The 14,687-nt window shown below is 56.5% G+C and overlaps 1 protein-coding gene across 2 annotated transcripts; it reads right to left on the reverse strand.

Annotated features, from left to right (window-relative positions):
* Window positions 1-9,540: 9,540 nt before the first annotated feature.
* On the reverse strand, window positions 9,541-13,065 carry IRX5 (iroquois homeobox 5). Of its 2 annotated transcripts, none has more exons than XM_040075516.2 (3): window positions 12,749-13,065; window positions 11,092-11,497; window positions 9,541-10,852 (listed from the first exon to the last, which is right to left on the reverse strand). In XM_040075516.2, the coding sequence occupies exons 1-3, from the start codon at window positions 12,995-12,997 to the stop codon at window positions 10,086-10,088; spliced, it is 1,422 nt and encodes a 473-aa protein (XP_039931450.1). In that variant the 5' UTR covers window positions 12,998-13,065; the 3' UTR covers window positions 9,541-10,085. The 2 variants fall into 2 exon arrangements, with proteins under 2 accessions (XP_039931450.1, XP_039931449.1); XM_040075515.2 differs by having other exon boundaries at window positions 9,541-10,849; window positions 12,749-13,058.
* Between the last annotated feature and the right edge of the window lie 1,622 nt (window positions 13,066-14,687).

Here is a 14,687-nt window from a genome sequence, read left to right on the forward strand (position 1 = left end):
GAGGAATGTAGGGCAGACACTAAAATCACATGCACTTAGTCTTAATTGCCCACATTAAAGCAATTATGTCCCAAAACTGTCATTGTCTAATGCTATGCACACTACCCAGCATGGTAACTTTTAGCCATACATATTTAATCATAAATCAGCCTCTTAGGTCTATTGCACTAAAGACTTACAATATTGCTGTAATTATGCAAATATAACTATGTCCTTTTTCATCAATGTGTAAGATCGTGTTGCTTTAGGGAGCCAAGTGGAGGAAAATAAACCCCTCTATTAATGCAGCTGGCATTTAATACATATATTTTACAGCTGTGCTATGTGTTCATGACACAAGTACTTAAAGTGACCTTAAATTGCTAATGAACAGAGAGCCTTTGTAAAAGCAGTCACAGGTCAAGGACTTGTAGATAAAACTTGTTGAGAGGTACATTGATGGTAGGCTTGTGTCAGGAGAGTGCTATTTGTTTGAGGATGTTTATAAACATTATTTTCCAGAGGATCATTTCAGCTAAAAGTGTCCCAGACAAATACCGATTGGTAGAATTGAAATAAATGTTTTCTGATCTTGTAAACATAAGGTGGGGCCTTTTTCCTTTTGTCAAGGAAGCCAGTGTGTTGTCTCAGGAAAGTTTTGTTTTGGTGAACTGAAAGATTGGTCAGGAGTATATTCCTTTTACCATTCCACAAACTATTTCTAAACAGATCTGAAAAACTAACAATTCTTGGTATGTTACATACCTTGTATTTTGCAAACAAGAATGTTTGAAATCACAATTATTATCTAATACAGAACGGCCAAATTTAAGAATTTCTCAGAAAATATCAACTTAAGACTCTTAAAATAAAGGAGAGCAATTCTTCTGCCTTCCTGGGAAGAGATCTAGACTTGCCTCAGACAATTCCCAAGCAGCTTTCCAGAAACATCATCTAACATAGCTCAGAACAGAACAGGGCATGGAAAGAAAAAAATACAGGAGAGACTGCATTGTAACACTGGAGAGCAAAAGGAAGGACCTTCACACTACTTCATCTACAGCCTGCTCTCCTTTCTTGACTCCCCTCCCAGAGCAGTCTGTGCTCTGGCTCTGCATGCAGAGGCACAAAGGGAAGATGCAGAGAGGGAAGACAGGCTGCTGGGAATGCCAGGCACCACCACATTACCATTTCCTGCTCCTCTGAGCCTCATGGGAGCCTGAAACATCACATCATCTAGCTAGTGCTGATCACATCCGTAGGTCTGCAAAATGTTCTTGCACCTTCTCAGTCTTCAGCATGGTGGGCTGCTGACACACAGGCCTGAGGGTACTTCTGTGAAACCTCAAAAGGTAATGAGACATGCTGCCTTTTTGGCAACAGGCTCCAGATAAGGCATCTGCATCTTCACTGGGAGACGTGCAAGCTGCAGATCTCTCAACAGGCTTCAGAGCTGCAGAAATGGTGCATGGAAGCTAAGAGCTAAATTGGTTCAATTCTGGGAATATGTCTGACTCCAAATCTCAGGAATACTTATTTAAACAAGTTTTTGGGAATGTCAGCAGCATTTCTCTTCTCTGGGGGTCTTAACCTACTCAAAGCAGCAATGTGTAGAGCATAGGATACCCTGTAGGTCACGTGTACCCATGTGGGCACTGAATCACAAGTAATTTAGTAGGGGCATTTAAAAGAGAGAAAGTATGTAATTTCTCTCAGAAACCCTTAGCCCCAAAAGAGTGATTCAAGCATTAAACACTGAGCAGAGGAGAAAGCTGTTTTGGTGGAGCAAAACCGACATAAAATGTGTGGGCTCAAAGTTGCACCAAATCTGATCAGAGTACCAACCGGGTTACATGCTGGCCCTGGATATGGCCAGTTTGGGGGTTATCTCCCGTGTCTCCATGCACCACTCCAGCTGGGTGGTGAGGTGCTGCAGCATGCCTGATGGCTCGGGAATCCCAGCACTTCCTGAACTCACTCGTTCTTTCAAGTAGCAATGAAGTTGTTTGCCTGGATCCTTTATGAAAGTTAAAATTGGTTTGTCATTTTCTTTTCGCTTCTCACACCTTATCTAGTTTCTACATTCTTCCCACTTCAGTAGTCAAAGTGATTGAAAGCCGAAAACTGAGCAGATCTGTCCCTGCAGCAACTTTCCTCGCGTTTCTCATTTACCGCGTCATCAAACGGGCTCTTTGTCTTTGCAGTCCCCTGATGTTGCCTCTGTTACATGGTGATATTCTTCAGGTCATGGGGGTTAAAAGGGGGCTAAAAAGGAGATCATATTGGACTTGCTTTACACAGACATGTAGCATTAGACCCAACGCCCAATAGAGGAAAGATATACTACTCCTATTTGATGAGCAGCAGGCCAATAAATTCATTAATCATCATTTTATGCCTCATCAAACACTACCCAAGTTCCTCCATGGGAGTTATACAAATTAGCCACTGAAAAGGCAGTAATTTTAGTTTAGCTAGGTAAGTGCTTTTTGATTGCCTTCCTGAACAATGCTTCCCTTGACAAGATAATAAATCAGCCCTTTCTGAATCAGAAGTGCAGCAAGTGCGAACAATAACTCCACATAGTTTCTCCGCTGATTTCAGCTGGAAGGCCTAAGAGGATGATCTGGGATCAAAGTCTCTTATTTTATTGCAGAGCAAAAGCTTTCTTTATGAAGAAGAGCTACAGAGAAATGAGGGAAGGGGGATTTTTTAATCAATTAATGAGAGAAAAAGTCCTGAAACAAAAAGGAGGCCTAAGTCTCCGATTGCAGGGATGCTGGGAGGCCGGCAGGGCAGCTCAGGCAGGAGCCGGCTCTGCCGCAGGTGAGGCTGGAAGCACAAATCGAGGAGCTGCTCCGGTGGAGAGTTACAGATTACCAGGGCAAGTCAGAATACAGACTGTATTTAATCTGCAACCAATTGATTCCTTGAGTGTTTCAGGTATTTGTAGTGTAGGTTTAGATTTGTTGGGTGGCTTTACAGTGGGAAGCCTTGAGGCTGTACTGTCTTATCTTTTTTTTCAAATTGCTGCCTCTGACAGTATCATTTTTTTTAACTTGCTCGTAAATCATTTCACTAATCAGCTGTCACCAGCCAACATGCGTACATTGGCATTCAGCCGGAGAATTTGTTTTGGAAGGCCTTTAGCAACAAAAACTATGCTTGTATCAATAACCGTCTGTTAATGTCTCATGCATACGGATGTAGAACACGGGGCGGAACGAGGGGAGACGGCACTAAGGGAGAACAATTTTGTTGGATGGAACAGGGCAAGAGCATTAACTGCCACGCAGGGCGCACCTTCCCCTCGCCCGCCGCGGCTTGGGTGAGGAGCTAGGTGCGGGACCTGCGGCCGCGCTGCGCGGGGCTGCGCGGGGCCGGGCGCGGAGCCCCCCGCCGATCCGCCGCGGCGGAGCTCGGAGCTTCCCTCTCCCCGAGTCTAGACCCGAGGTATTTTAAGTACAGTGTGTCTCTTCTCCTCTTCATTAACTTTCCCTCCACACATCACTGCATGCCTCTGAAAATAACTTGGCAAACTGGGAGCCGTTTATCTCTTTTATCTTGGGACCTGATCCAATTAAATAAGTGCACATTTACATTTGCATCCATCAGCCATGAGCGTGGAGAGGTCTGTGGTTAGCTTTAGGCAAATGAGAGCCAATTTCAGGGGGAAAGAGGCATCAGGACGATGCCGCTCCTTTCCCGTCGCGGACGCAGGGGCGAGCCGAGCCAGGACGGGCGCGGGGCAGGATGCGGCCCCGGGGCAGGATGCGGCCCCAGCCGGCTCTAGCCGGGCTGCCCGCACGGCACCGCCACGGCAGAAAGAGGTGGTTATTGCACAAGCGCCTGCATCAACCCGAGCCGGGCTCCCTGCACGCTGCGAGTTCGCACATGCTCTAATTATAACAGATGAGTAACGCCGTGCGGAGGACATTTATTTTCTGGTAGTTGGAGGTGAGGAGATCCTCGGCTGAGGAGGCTGGAAGCGCGGGGTATGACCCCGGGGAGTCGCTGGGCACCCTCGCCCCAGCCTCCCGCGGTGTTCGGCTCCGCCGAGGTGACCCGGCAGGGATTTCCCTGACAGAAAAGTGCAGGAGGAGGCAAGAGGGGCTCGGGCGGCCCCGCCCGCCGCGGGCGCCCCTCGCCTGCAAACTGTCCGTGAAAACAGCGCGGGTTGCTCCCGCTGGGTGCCGGGTATTCAGCGAGCGCAGCCGCCCTCCAGAAGAGGGAGCGGGCTGGAGGTGACCCGGCCGGGCTCTGAAGCCGCACCTGCTGCGCGGCTCTCCGCGCCTTTGCGACCCCCGCTGCCTCCTGGCCCTCGCGGGGTCCGGCTCAGCCCTCCCGGGGGACTCCGCGGCCGCGCAAGGAAACGCTTCTGCCCTCGGGAGAAAAGTAGAAGCGCTCATGTTAGGGGGCCCCGCGTCCCTCGCGGCAGCGATAGGTGGTCCCGTGGAGGTATCGCCGAGGGTGCGGGGTGCAGCGAGGGCAGCCGAGCAGAACCGAGGTGCCGGGGCTCCGGCCGCAGCCTCGGAACAGGGGCAGGGACTGGGAACGGCGCTTTGGGACTGCCGGGGGCGGAGGAGGCGCCTGCGGAGCGCCCTCGGGCAGGAAAAGGCAGAGCCTGGGCGGGAGCCTCTTCCGCAGCCGCCCCGTCGGGCACGGCCGGCACCTCGGCCAGGCGCGGCCCGTTCATCCCTCGCCGGTCCCGGCCGAGCCTTTTCCCCGGCACAGAAAAGTCCCCGGTTTGAGTCGGGCCGCGCCGCCGGGCGAGCGCTTCCGCGGCCGCGGAGGCGCGGTGGAGGAATGCGGGGACAATGCGCCATCTGTCACCGCCGGGTCGCGCCGCGGCCGGGAGCGCCGCCGAGGGCGCTGATTTATGCTGAATGCGCCTTAGAAGATCTCGATGTAGACTTTGTCTTTCTCTGTCAGAGCCAAGTAAAAAGAAACAGCTGGCCTGAATTTTTAGCACCCATAATTAATTAAGAGCTTCATTCCTGGGATTTGATGATTCAATAAAGCAAGACCCTTATTCCCCTATGTGATTCCAGTGAATATCTACTCCACTCCAATCCTTTTGGGTCCCAAGATAGGGCAGATTAACACTCTTTTTCTGTGGGAGAGAAGGGAAAAAAATGCCTCAAGATTGCATCTGAGGCGCATACAAAAGGTAAATTCAAAACTGCCACTTGTTCTCTGCAAAGGCTCCTTATTCTCCGCCATTGATGTATTTGTGCCAGGTTTTAAAGAAACCAGAGGGGGGATGAGGAATTAACATATTGCTCATTTGGAAAAACAGCCGGTTCTGGTTTTGGTAACACTTGTTCCCTTGCCAGCCACAGATGTCCTTACTAATAATCGTGGCAGGTCACAGAAAGAGGGGAGCGGGAGGGGGGGGTGGTAGGGGCGGGGGGCGGGCGGGCTGCACTGCACTCCCGTGCCGCTCCAAGCCTTCCCCGAGCCTGGCTGCTGCTGCCGGGGCGGGCGGAACGCTGCGGAGCCGGGCGCACTGCACCGCACCGCCGGCTGAGGAATACCCAGGGCTGCGCACCGGCGCTGGGCGCCGCCTGGACCGGGCCGTGGGGACGAGTTTGCCTTTGTTCTTTTGTTTTCTTTTGTTTTCCTTTCTTTTTTTTTTCTTTTTTTTTTTTTTTTCCTAAACTCGTCTCAGTTTTGGGTTGAAGTTCCTTTCCCTATTGCAAACCCCTGTGATATTTTTTATTCGCCTCCTTTAAAGTTGCTGACCGTGTGGTTTCCCGTGTTTTCTTGGCGGAGGGGCTTTCTCGTAGCTCCTGGGCACGACGAGAGAAGATGCTGCTCCGAACCTCTTTGCCGGGGCGGGGGAGGTGTGTGGGGGGAGGTCCAATAAGCCAATTAGACGCGACCGCGCCGTCCCGGCCGCCGCGGAGGCTCCGCGCCGAGCGGGAGCCCCGTAGGTTAATCGTGACAATTGGAAAGGCAGCACTCGCGGGGAGAGCAGCGGGGGGCATGTAAACACGGTCCGGGGTGTTGAGGGTCTAAATTAGGATTTGTTTTGTTTTTAAGCGTGAAAGAGGAAGCAGCGGGGCTGCGCCAGGCTCCCCGCCTCTCTCGCTCTTCGTCCCCGCAATTGAGAACCGGGGCTGGGGATAAAGGGGGCTCCCAGCCGGAGCTCGGGGGCTGTGCTGCCTGCGGCCCGCACCCCCAGCTCTGTCTTTGCTCCCAGGACTGAGAGAATTTTGGCGTGGATGGGATGGATGGGATCAACGGCTGCAGCCCCGGGCTCGCAGCCCGCCTGGGGTCTCGTTATCCCGGGCGCGCTGAGGTGTCGGTAGGCCCATCGGAACGGGCACGGCGGACCTCGGGACATTTGTCCGGGTTTTTTCTTGGAAGCCTCATCCTTCGCCGGGGACAGGGCGCTTGGCTCAGACGGGCGGGGAGGGGGATGTCGCTCCGGCTCCCCGAGGCGAGCTGCGCTCCCTGCCCGGCGAGCTTTCCGCCGGGATCCCCGTTTGTCTCTAGGGTCCCGGATCCTCGGTCCGCCGACGTGTCGACCTGGAGACCGAGCCGTTCCTGCGGCCCCACGCGTGGGCCCAGCCAGGCCGACACGCTCGAAGGCCGCGCTGGAGGGTTCTGGGGGGATGGCGGACTCTCACCTGCGGGAGAGGGCGGCCCCTCTGCTGCACCCCGCCGCCACCTGCGCCGCTCGACCCGCACCGTCGAGGAGGGCAGCGTAGGGGTCACAGCCCCCCCGCCCCATCAAGGGCCGTGCTGCGGGGTCCGGGACAGAAAAGGGAGCCGTGGGCACGGAAAGGGGCGAGCGGTTTCTTCTGGGAACCGAGCTGCACCCTGCGGAGGCTGGGCCGTTCCCACCTGCGCCCTTGGGCAAGCACCTGCTGCCAGGCGAGCTGATCAAAGTTCAGTCTGGAGGACCCCACCGCCAGCCCCGCTTTCCCCCTCACTTGCCCAAAAAGCGCTTCGCAGCGGCAGCGAAGCCCTCCCGCCCCGAACCTCCGCGGGGCAGCCCGCGGCCCTGCCCGCGCCCCGGGAGGGCTCCGCTCCCAGCGGGAGAGCCGTTCCCGACGGCTCCCAGGGCTGCTCCTGACTAACCTGCGGCGGCTCTGACTGGCAGCAGGCGTCATTTTTATTTTAAGAGATCCTCACTTCTTCTTCCTTTTTTTTTCGCAACAAATTAACATGCTAGAGGCAAAAAAGGATAACGGTGACCCCTCCCCCCTACTCTGTTACGGAAAAGAAACTGATAAATTCGTGCTTATGTTAAAGGATGGCTATACAGTATATCTCCTGTGGCAGGGGAAAAGGGTGATGAATAAAATTGTTGTATGAAATCGTTTGGGCTACAATAATAGTTATGGTTTAAAATAGGCGACAGGCTGCAACCTAAAGGAAACGGTTAATTCCCTTAGGAATTTATACATCAAACGAAAACCGTATTGAGATCGCTAATAGACCCATTCAGAATAGCCCTGAGTATAAGGAATAGGGCTTCTGAACGAGCGAAGCTCCTAAGCTGCTTTGCAAAATAGCTTTTTCAGAGATCGGAAGATCAGCTGTGGAAAGGTAGCACGACAATTAAAAGAAAAAATCCATAGCTAGATGAATAATTGAAACCTATTTATTTTGAGGCAGTCGTTCCTCTGCGGAACCTGTTGTCTCGGGAGCGCGGTCCTGAGGGGCTTTGTCGCTCCCTCTAGCACCGGGCGCCAGGGAGTTTCCCGAGTTCAGCCGGAGGCGATCTCTGCCGGGAGACCGGGGCCGGCGGAGCCCGGGCGGGGGGCGGCCCGGGGCGCTTTGCCTCCAGCCCCGTACATCGGGGCTGCTTCCACCCGGGCCAGCTCTACCCTGCCCCTCGCCGCGAGAATTTTATCCCGTTATGAACAGGGCAGGTGAGTCCAGTAAAAGCTCACTGCTGCCCGAAAAATACGCCTTCCTGCAGGTTTCACTGACTGGAAATGAAATATCTAACGGATGAATTCCAGCGTTTTTTTTAAAAAATCATTTATCATTAATAAAATGACAAAATAACATACTATTATCCCAGGAATATTTGATTCTTTGTACATTCAGTTGAAACAAATTTGATTTTAAACGAGATTATTTACAAAAAATCTTATAATCAAGCGAACATAGACTGTATCTTTAAAACTCAAAATACAAACTACTATTTAAATTCCCGTAAAGTGTAAATATGCATGATTAAACCTGTTACAGCTAATAAATGGCTCTGACAAAGTTGAAGAGATTACAAAATAATTATCTGGCTCGTAAAGAAAAAAAAAATATGCAAGCAAACGGAGGGGTGTCTCGGCACCAGCCCCAGAGGTCCCAGTCATACTGCCATCACATCAGCAGTGTCGATGTCAGCGTACAGCTGACACCCCCAAAATCCACACTGACCAAGGAGAGACCCTTGCCCGAAGCTGGGTGCTGGAACAGTCCTCACCGTTATTTCTTTGCAAGGGACCTGGGCTGCTCGGGCAGCCGCACGAGCGGGAACCGGCATTTGCTCGGAGGTTCCGCGCTGGGGAGCCCCCGATCCTCTGGGGGACCCTCTTCCCCCTGCCTTGGGCCGTGGAGCGGCAGAACGGCGCGGAAGGGGCTCAGGGCGCTCTCTGTCCCCGCACCCAAGGGACGTCTGGCGGCTGGGATCGCCCCGGCGGCGCGGGCCCCGTCCCACCATCAGCCGCGGCTCCGCGGGCTCAGCGCGGAGCGCGGCGCGGCCCCGCGGGACTCCCGCACGGCCGAGCGGGCGGCGGGAGCCAAACCCGGGCCGAGTGTGACACCTACCTGCCAGCGCCGGGAGCACCGCGCCCGCGGCCGGCCCTGCGCGGGGCTGCGCGCCCGCGGGCCCCGCCGGGACAGCTGCGGGCCGGGGGCAGCGGCGCTGCCCGCCGGGGCTGGGGAGCGGGGGAAGGGAAAGGGGCCGCGGCGGCCCCCGCCGCACCGAGCGCCTTTGCCCGGGCCGCCGGCGGCCCCGGCTGCCGCCGCAGCACCGCTGCTGCAGCGACGCGGGCTAAATCTGGCAGAAAATCGAACTCATTAGCAAAGTTCACCAGCTGATTGCTTTGCATAAAACACGACACTGATTGGAAGTAATTAGGTTAAAAGATGGGACTGCGCTTCGATTTGGTGTTTCTAACAAGTGCTTTTGTGCGTGGCCTGATTTAAGCCTTCACCTCTGGGAACGGCGTCCCTCCCGCATCCGGCCCCGTCCCGCTGCCGCTCTCGCCTCCGGAGCCCCCCGACCTTTTAAAAATTTCCTGCCGCATCCAAAAAGGCTTCAGGTACTACCGTGAGGTCCTAGATGGAGCCCCGCGTCTCACTTAAGACGTGCTTTTATTTTTCCGCACCTATGCACGTATCTATACATTGCAAAAAGAGAGTGGTTTTGATTCTGTTAAAAATCTCTTTTAATTAAACATTTGCATTTTACAAAGGCGGCCGCAGGTTGTTTTTTGTTTTGGTTTTTTTTAATCTAATACGTATAACCTATTTTTTTTTTTTTGTCTCGTTTTTGCGTTATAGTTTAACTCACACCCAAGGGAAAAAAAACCCAATAGGCATAAAAAATTAAATTAAACTTGTATATATATATTTTAAAACTATTAAACAATTTGGAAAAAGACACAGAAATGTATATATTTATATTACGAAAACAACATTAATGCCTGTACAGTTGTCTTGATTTCATAATTTACTTCAAAGATACTGTATTATCAATTTAAATACAAAAAAGCTACATTAAATATACAGAATAAGATTTCATACAAATCTTTCTGTTTTGTGTGTGTGTGAGAGAGCGTGTCACTCGTTTGCTTTTCACTTGCTTAAGACATTTCTGGGCGGCTTCCACCCAGCCATTTCAAATAGACTCTATAAACTTCTGAAGAGGGTGCTGGGAGGGAGGGGGGAGCTGGTCTTTTTCTGTTTGTTTTGTTTTTCTTTTGGTACTGGAAAAATAACTGCCAAAGCAATTTATTATTTCTCTCAAATAAATTAAAAAAAAAAAAAAAAAAAAAAAAGGAAAAAAATAAAGAAAAAGAAAAAAAAATAAAGAGGAGGAAAAAAACACAGTCCCAGGAGGGGTTAGGGAGGAGAAGCCGATATTAAATGTTGGACATACCTTTCTTCAGTTCGTAAGGTGAGTCTTTGCAAAGGTCTACTTGGGACTGGCTCCTGATCATTTTAGTGTCTTTAGCCAGGCTCTCGGCTCTGCTGAGAACAGTCTGATTTAATCCATTGAAGTGGGCGCCGGGGGCTGCGGCGGCAGGGCCGCCGGCGGGGTGCCCGTGCAGGGCCCCGAAGGAGCCGTAGTTCGTGTAGCCGGGGTAGAAGGGCGCCGTGTAGTAGAGCGGTCGGGGCAGGACCGCCCCGTTGGGGAAGGGGCACTGCGCGGCCGGCGAGCGCGGCCGCGGCGGGGATCGGGACGGGCCGCCGCCGCCCAGCACGGCGGGGCCGGGGGGCGCCGCCTCGCCGCCGGCCTCCTTAGCCTTGTCCGCCGAGGTGGCGATCTCGGCCAGCGACCAGAGCTTGGGCTTGGCGAGGGCCGCCTGCTGCGGCGAGTGGATGACGGAGGCGCCGGTGGCGGCGGGCAGCAGCGGGTGCAGGTCGGCGGCGTGCGGCGGCCCGGCGGCGGCGGAGGGCGGGCGGTACGGCGGGGGCTCCTCGCCGCCCGCCGGCGGCGGCCCGCGGCCCGCCGGGCACGGTCCCAGCGGGGAAGCGCCGGGCGCCTTGTGGGGGACGGGCGGCCCGTCGAGCCGCTCCTCCGCTAGTTCTTTGCAATCCGAGTCGCTCAGGCCGCTCTCGGCCTCCCGGGGGCCGGGGGACTCCTGGAGGCGCTCGCAACCCGGCGCTGCCTTGGGATCCGCCGCTCCTGGTAGGGGGAGAAAGGACAGGGGTGGGGGGGCAGCTCTCGGGCTCGCCCTGCGCCCCCAAACCCGCCCACCCGCTTCGCCGCCCACCCCTCGGTCCCCGCCGTGGCCGGGCCCGCAGAGCTGCCCGCCGGCTCCCCCCGCCCCGGCTGCCCGCTCGGGGGAACAGGCCGCGCCGCACCGGGCCGGGGGCAGCCCCGAGGGCGCGGCCGCGCTGACCCGGCCGAGCCTGCTGTCCTACCTGTGTCCGGCGTCCCGGGGTCCCCCTTCTCCTCCAGTTTCTGGGGCTCGTCCTCGTCGTTTTTCTCCAGGTCGATGTTCTCCTCTTCCTCCTCGTCCTCGCTGCGGTTTCGTGGGGTCCAGGTCATTTTGTTCTCCTTCTTGAGCCGCCGCCGCGCGTTGGCGAACCAGGTGGAGACCTGGGTGAGGGTCATTTTGGTGATGATGGCCAGCATGATCTTCTCGCCCTTGGTGGGGTAGGGGTTTTTCCGGTGCTCGTTGAGCCAGGCCTTGAGGGTGGCCGTGGCGTCCCGCGTCGCGTTCTTGCGGTAAGCGGGGTCCCCGTAGGGGTAGGAGCCGAGCGGCGCCGCGTACGGGTGGTACCCCAGGGAACCGGCCATGCCCGGCGTGTGGTCGTAGGGCGAGCCCTGGGGAGAGAGGGGAGAGCGGCCCGGCGGGGCGAGGTCAGCGGCCTCGGGGCGGCAATGACAGGGCAAAGGCAACGCCGGGGCCTGCCCGCAGCCCCTGCCCGCGCCCCGCCGCCTCTCCCCCCCGCGCCGGGCCCTGCCCGGCTTCTCCCCCGGCTCTTTCCCGGGAGGAAGGGCCTGAGGGCTCTCCGGAGCCCGTAGTCTCCGGCCCCAGGAGACCACCGGCTGCCTGCGGCAATCCAGCAGCTGTCCCCCAAACGCAAGAGCGGAAAAGCAAGTGGGCATCGCGGCGTGAGGGCGGACAGCGGCAGGGGGAGCGGAACCATCCCCCCCGCGCTGAGATCGGGGGCAGACAACCTGCCGGGCCCAGGCGGCCGGGCCACCCCTCCCTGCCCAGGGACGGGAGGAGAAAAAAATGAAGGGAAGAAGAAAGGAGAGAAGACAAGAAGATAAAAGAGAAACAACAACAAAAAAAAAAAAAAAAAAGGGGGTAAGAGGGGCAAAAATAATAAGGCAAAAGAAAATAAAAGGATAAAGAAAAAGGAAAGAAAGGAACTGTGAAACTCTGCCTTAAGCATGGGAGAGAAGCTGAGCCAAAGTCCCCGGTTTTTGGGGGGAGCTGCGGGGCGTTGGCTGTGGTCGCAGCTCTGCGATGTGGATGTCCCGCACTCGCACTGGCCCCGCGGTGCCCCGCGGGCGCGCACGGCGGCGCAGTGCCCTACCTTCCCCTTCCCCTTCCCTTCCCCGCGCAGCCCCGCGGAGCAGCTCGCGGCCATGGGATTAGAGCTCTGCAATATTTAAACCTAATTATCGCCGTGCAGGGGAAAGTTGCCTGGATTTATCGCCCGGATTTCTCTCATCGCCGACCGGTCCTGAGTTCATTCCCTTTTCAATCACAACAAGCTTATTGTTGCGGAACTACGATTGGTGGTTTTTATACGTTTAATTTTAATTTTTTTTCTTTTTTTTAAGGGAATGAAACCGGTCCTCGCCTGCCCTGCTCGCCCGGGCCGTGCCGGCGGCTCCCCCCGCGCCCGGCCCTGCCCGCCGCTGCCGCCAGCAACAGTGTGAGGCAGGGGACGGCGGCGATGCGGGAAAGTTGGGCGGTGAGGCGGGGAGCCGCGCTCCCTTTTGTCCCCGCGATCTCAAAAATAAAATGGGAACAAAAAGCAGGCCCGGGAGGGGGGGCGCAGGCACCCGCGGGATGCCGTCGTGCCCGGCGCGGTGCCGGCTGCCCGCGGCTGCTCTTACCACGTAGGAAGTGAAGGCGGCGGCGGCGGCGGCGGCCGGGTCGGTGCCGTACTGGAGGTGGGAGTTGTAACCCGGGGAAGGGGCGGTAAAGGCGGTAGATCCGGCATAAGGGGAAAAAGCGGAGCCCGAAGAAGATCTCCCAAGTTCATCGGTCCTGGGTCCGGAGATCACGCTGGTGCTGTACGCCGGGCAGGAATAGAGAGCCAAGGACGCTGACGGCTGGTACAAGTAACCCTGAGGATACGACATGGCCAGGCGCACACATATACCCGAGAGCCCAAGGCGCCGGGAGGGAGCCGCCGCGCTGCCGGGTTGGGGCGGCTGCGGCCGGGGCTTCGCGGGCGCCTCTCCGCCCTCGCCAGCTGGGCAGCGGCGGCACCTTGCTCTGCGCCGGGGCTGCTGCTCCGCTTTCGCCTGCAGCCGGGCACCGCTTCCTCCTTTTTCTCCCCCCCTTGCTTTCCCCTCTTTCCCTCCCCCCCTTCTCTCTTTCTCTCTCTCTCCCCCTTGCACTGGGGGGGCTTTTTTTTTTTTCCCTTCCTCCTCGCTCTCGCTTTCCGAAGGGTCCTGCCAAGATGCTAAGTTGGAAATTGCAGCTCCTGACGCCTTCAGCACGGCCCGGCGAGGCTCCTCCTTCGCGGGGTGTTGTCAGTGGAAGGACTGGCAGGACCCCGCTGGGCTGCCGCGGCCGGGCCCAACCAGCGGGAGGGCTCCGCGCTTCCCTGGCCCTCCCCAGCGCTCAGAGGCTCAAGTGCGCCGGCTCCTGGATTGCAGTCACCTCCGAGCCATTTAAGATCAGCTCCAACTTTCTGCATGTGCTAAATACTGTGCGGAGCCGCGTTGCGCCGGAATGCAAGCCAATCAGTATATGAAAAAAAAAAAAATAGATCTTTAATAAGATTTATTAGCCGCCCGGCTCCCCCTCTGCACAGCCACCCCTCCTCGTGCTCTCTGCCCCTGCCCCTCCCTCCGCTAAATCATTGGAGGTGGGATATACGGCGGACTGGTGCTGTTAGTTTTAATTTTCTTAACAAAAGAAGGAGGTTTTCGTCGGGGAAGAGCTGCAGCCCTGTCCCTGTGCTGCTCGGCCGGTCGCTCCCGCGGCCGGGGGCCACCCCGCCGCCGGACCTGTTGCGGCGGCTGTGCGGGCGGAGCGGCGGCGGGGCTCCGGCCAGGAGCGGGGATCAGCTTCGCGGAGGGCTCGGATTTAGTCTTTCCCAGATCCGGTCGCGGGAGAAGGGCGATCCGGAGGGGAGCGCAGGGGGCTGAGATGGGCCCGCAGACACCGCTCAGACGAGGGTGTGCCCGCGGATCTAAGGAACACACCGGGTATCCTCCCCCCGCCCTCGGCTCATTGAAGGGTCGAGGCGAAAGCAGATTAAAACCATATGAACCGGGATAAATCCCTGCCGATCAGAAGATGTAATCTCCTGTGATTCCACCAGATATATTTCCCAATAGAAACATATCCCGATTTATTCCTTTCTCGCTTTTTTTTTTTTTCCCCCCTTGCGACTAAGGAAAGGAGCTGCTCCAGCGGCTGCGGACCCCCGGCCATGGGGATCCGCCGTGCCTTTCTCGGTCGAGGGGCGATACATAAGATTTACATTTCTAGAATTTATTTTATTCTGTAACTTTTGCATTTCCCGACCCTAATGCTCTCGCCGCGCTCCCCCGCGGGACGTACGCGGAGACGCGAGGAGCAGGGGTGTGTTTTAAAACGGGCAGGCCGGGCCAGGAGCTCCCTGTGTCGCCGGGGAGGCGACACCGACACCGCCCAGCTCCCTCTGTCCCTCCCTCCCTCCCTCCCTCGCTCTCCGGGGCTCCGTCCCGGCGGCAGCGTCCACAGCCCCGCAGCCGGGCGCAGGCTGGGATCTGCCGAGCGGCCGCGCTGCGGGGCCGGGCGGGAAGGGCGCGCTGTCCCCGCTGTGTTCGGGGGGAC

This window comes from Hirundo rustica, chromosome 11 (genome assembly GCF_015227805.2).
Source record: "Hirundo rustica isolate bHirRus1 chromosome 11, bHirRus1.pri.v3, whole genome shotgun sequence".
Lineage (NCBI taxonomy): Eukaryota > Metazoa > Chordata > Aves > Passeriformes > Hirundinidae > Hirundo > Hirundo rustica.

What these genes read in the sequence shown, in the direction of transcription:
- IRX5 (XM_040075516.2), bottom strand. Translation starts at nt 12,997, where the DNA reads ATGTCGTATCCTCAGGGTTACTTGTACCAGCCGTCAGCGTCCTTGGCT. An exon ending in CCGCCTTCACTTCCTACGTG is followed by an intron (nt 11,498 to 12,748) that starts GTAAGAGCAGCC and finishes CTCTCTCCCCAG; the next exon opens with GGCTCGCCCTACGACCACAC. An exon ending in CCCCGGGACGCCGGACACAG is followed by an intron (nt 10,853 to 11,091) that starts GTAGGACAGCAG and finishes TCCCCCTACCAG; the next exon opens with GAGCGGCGGATCCCAAGGCA.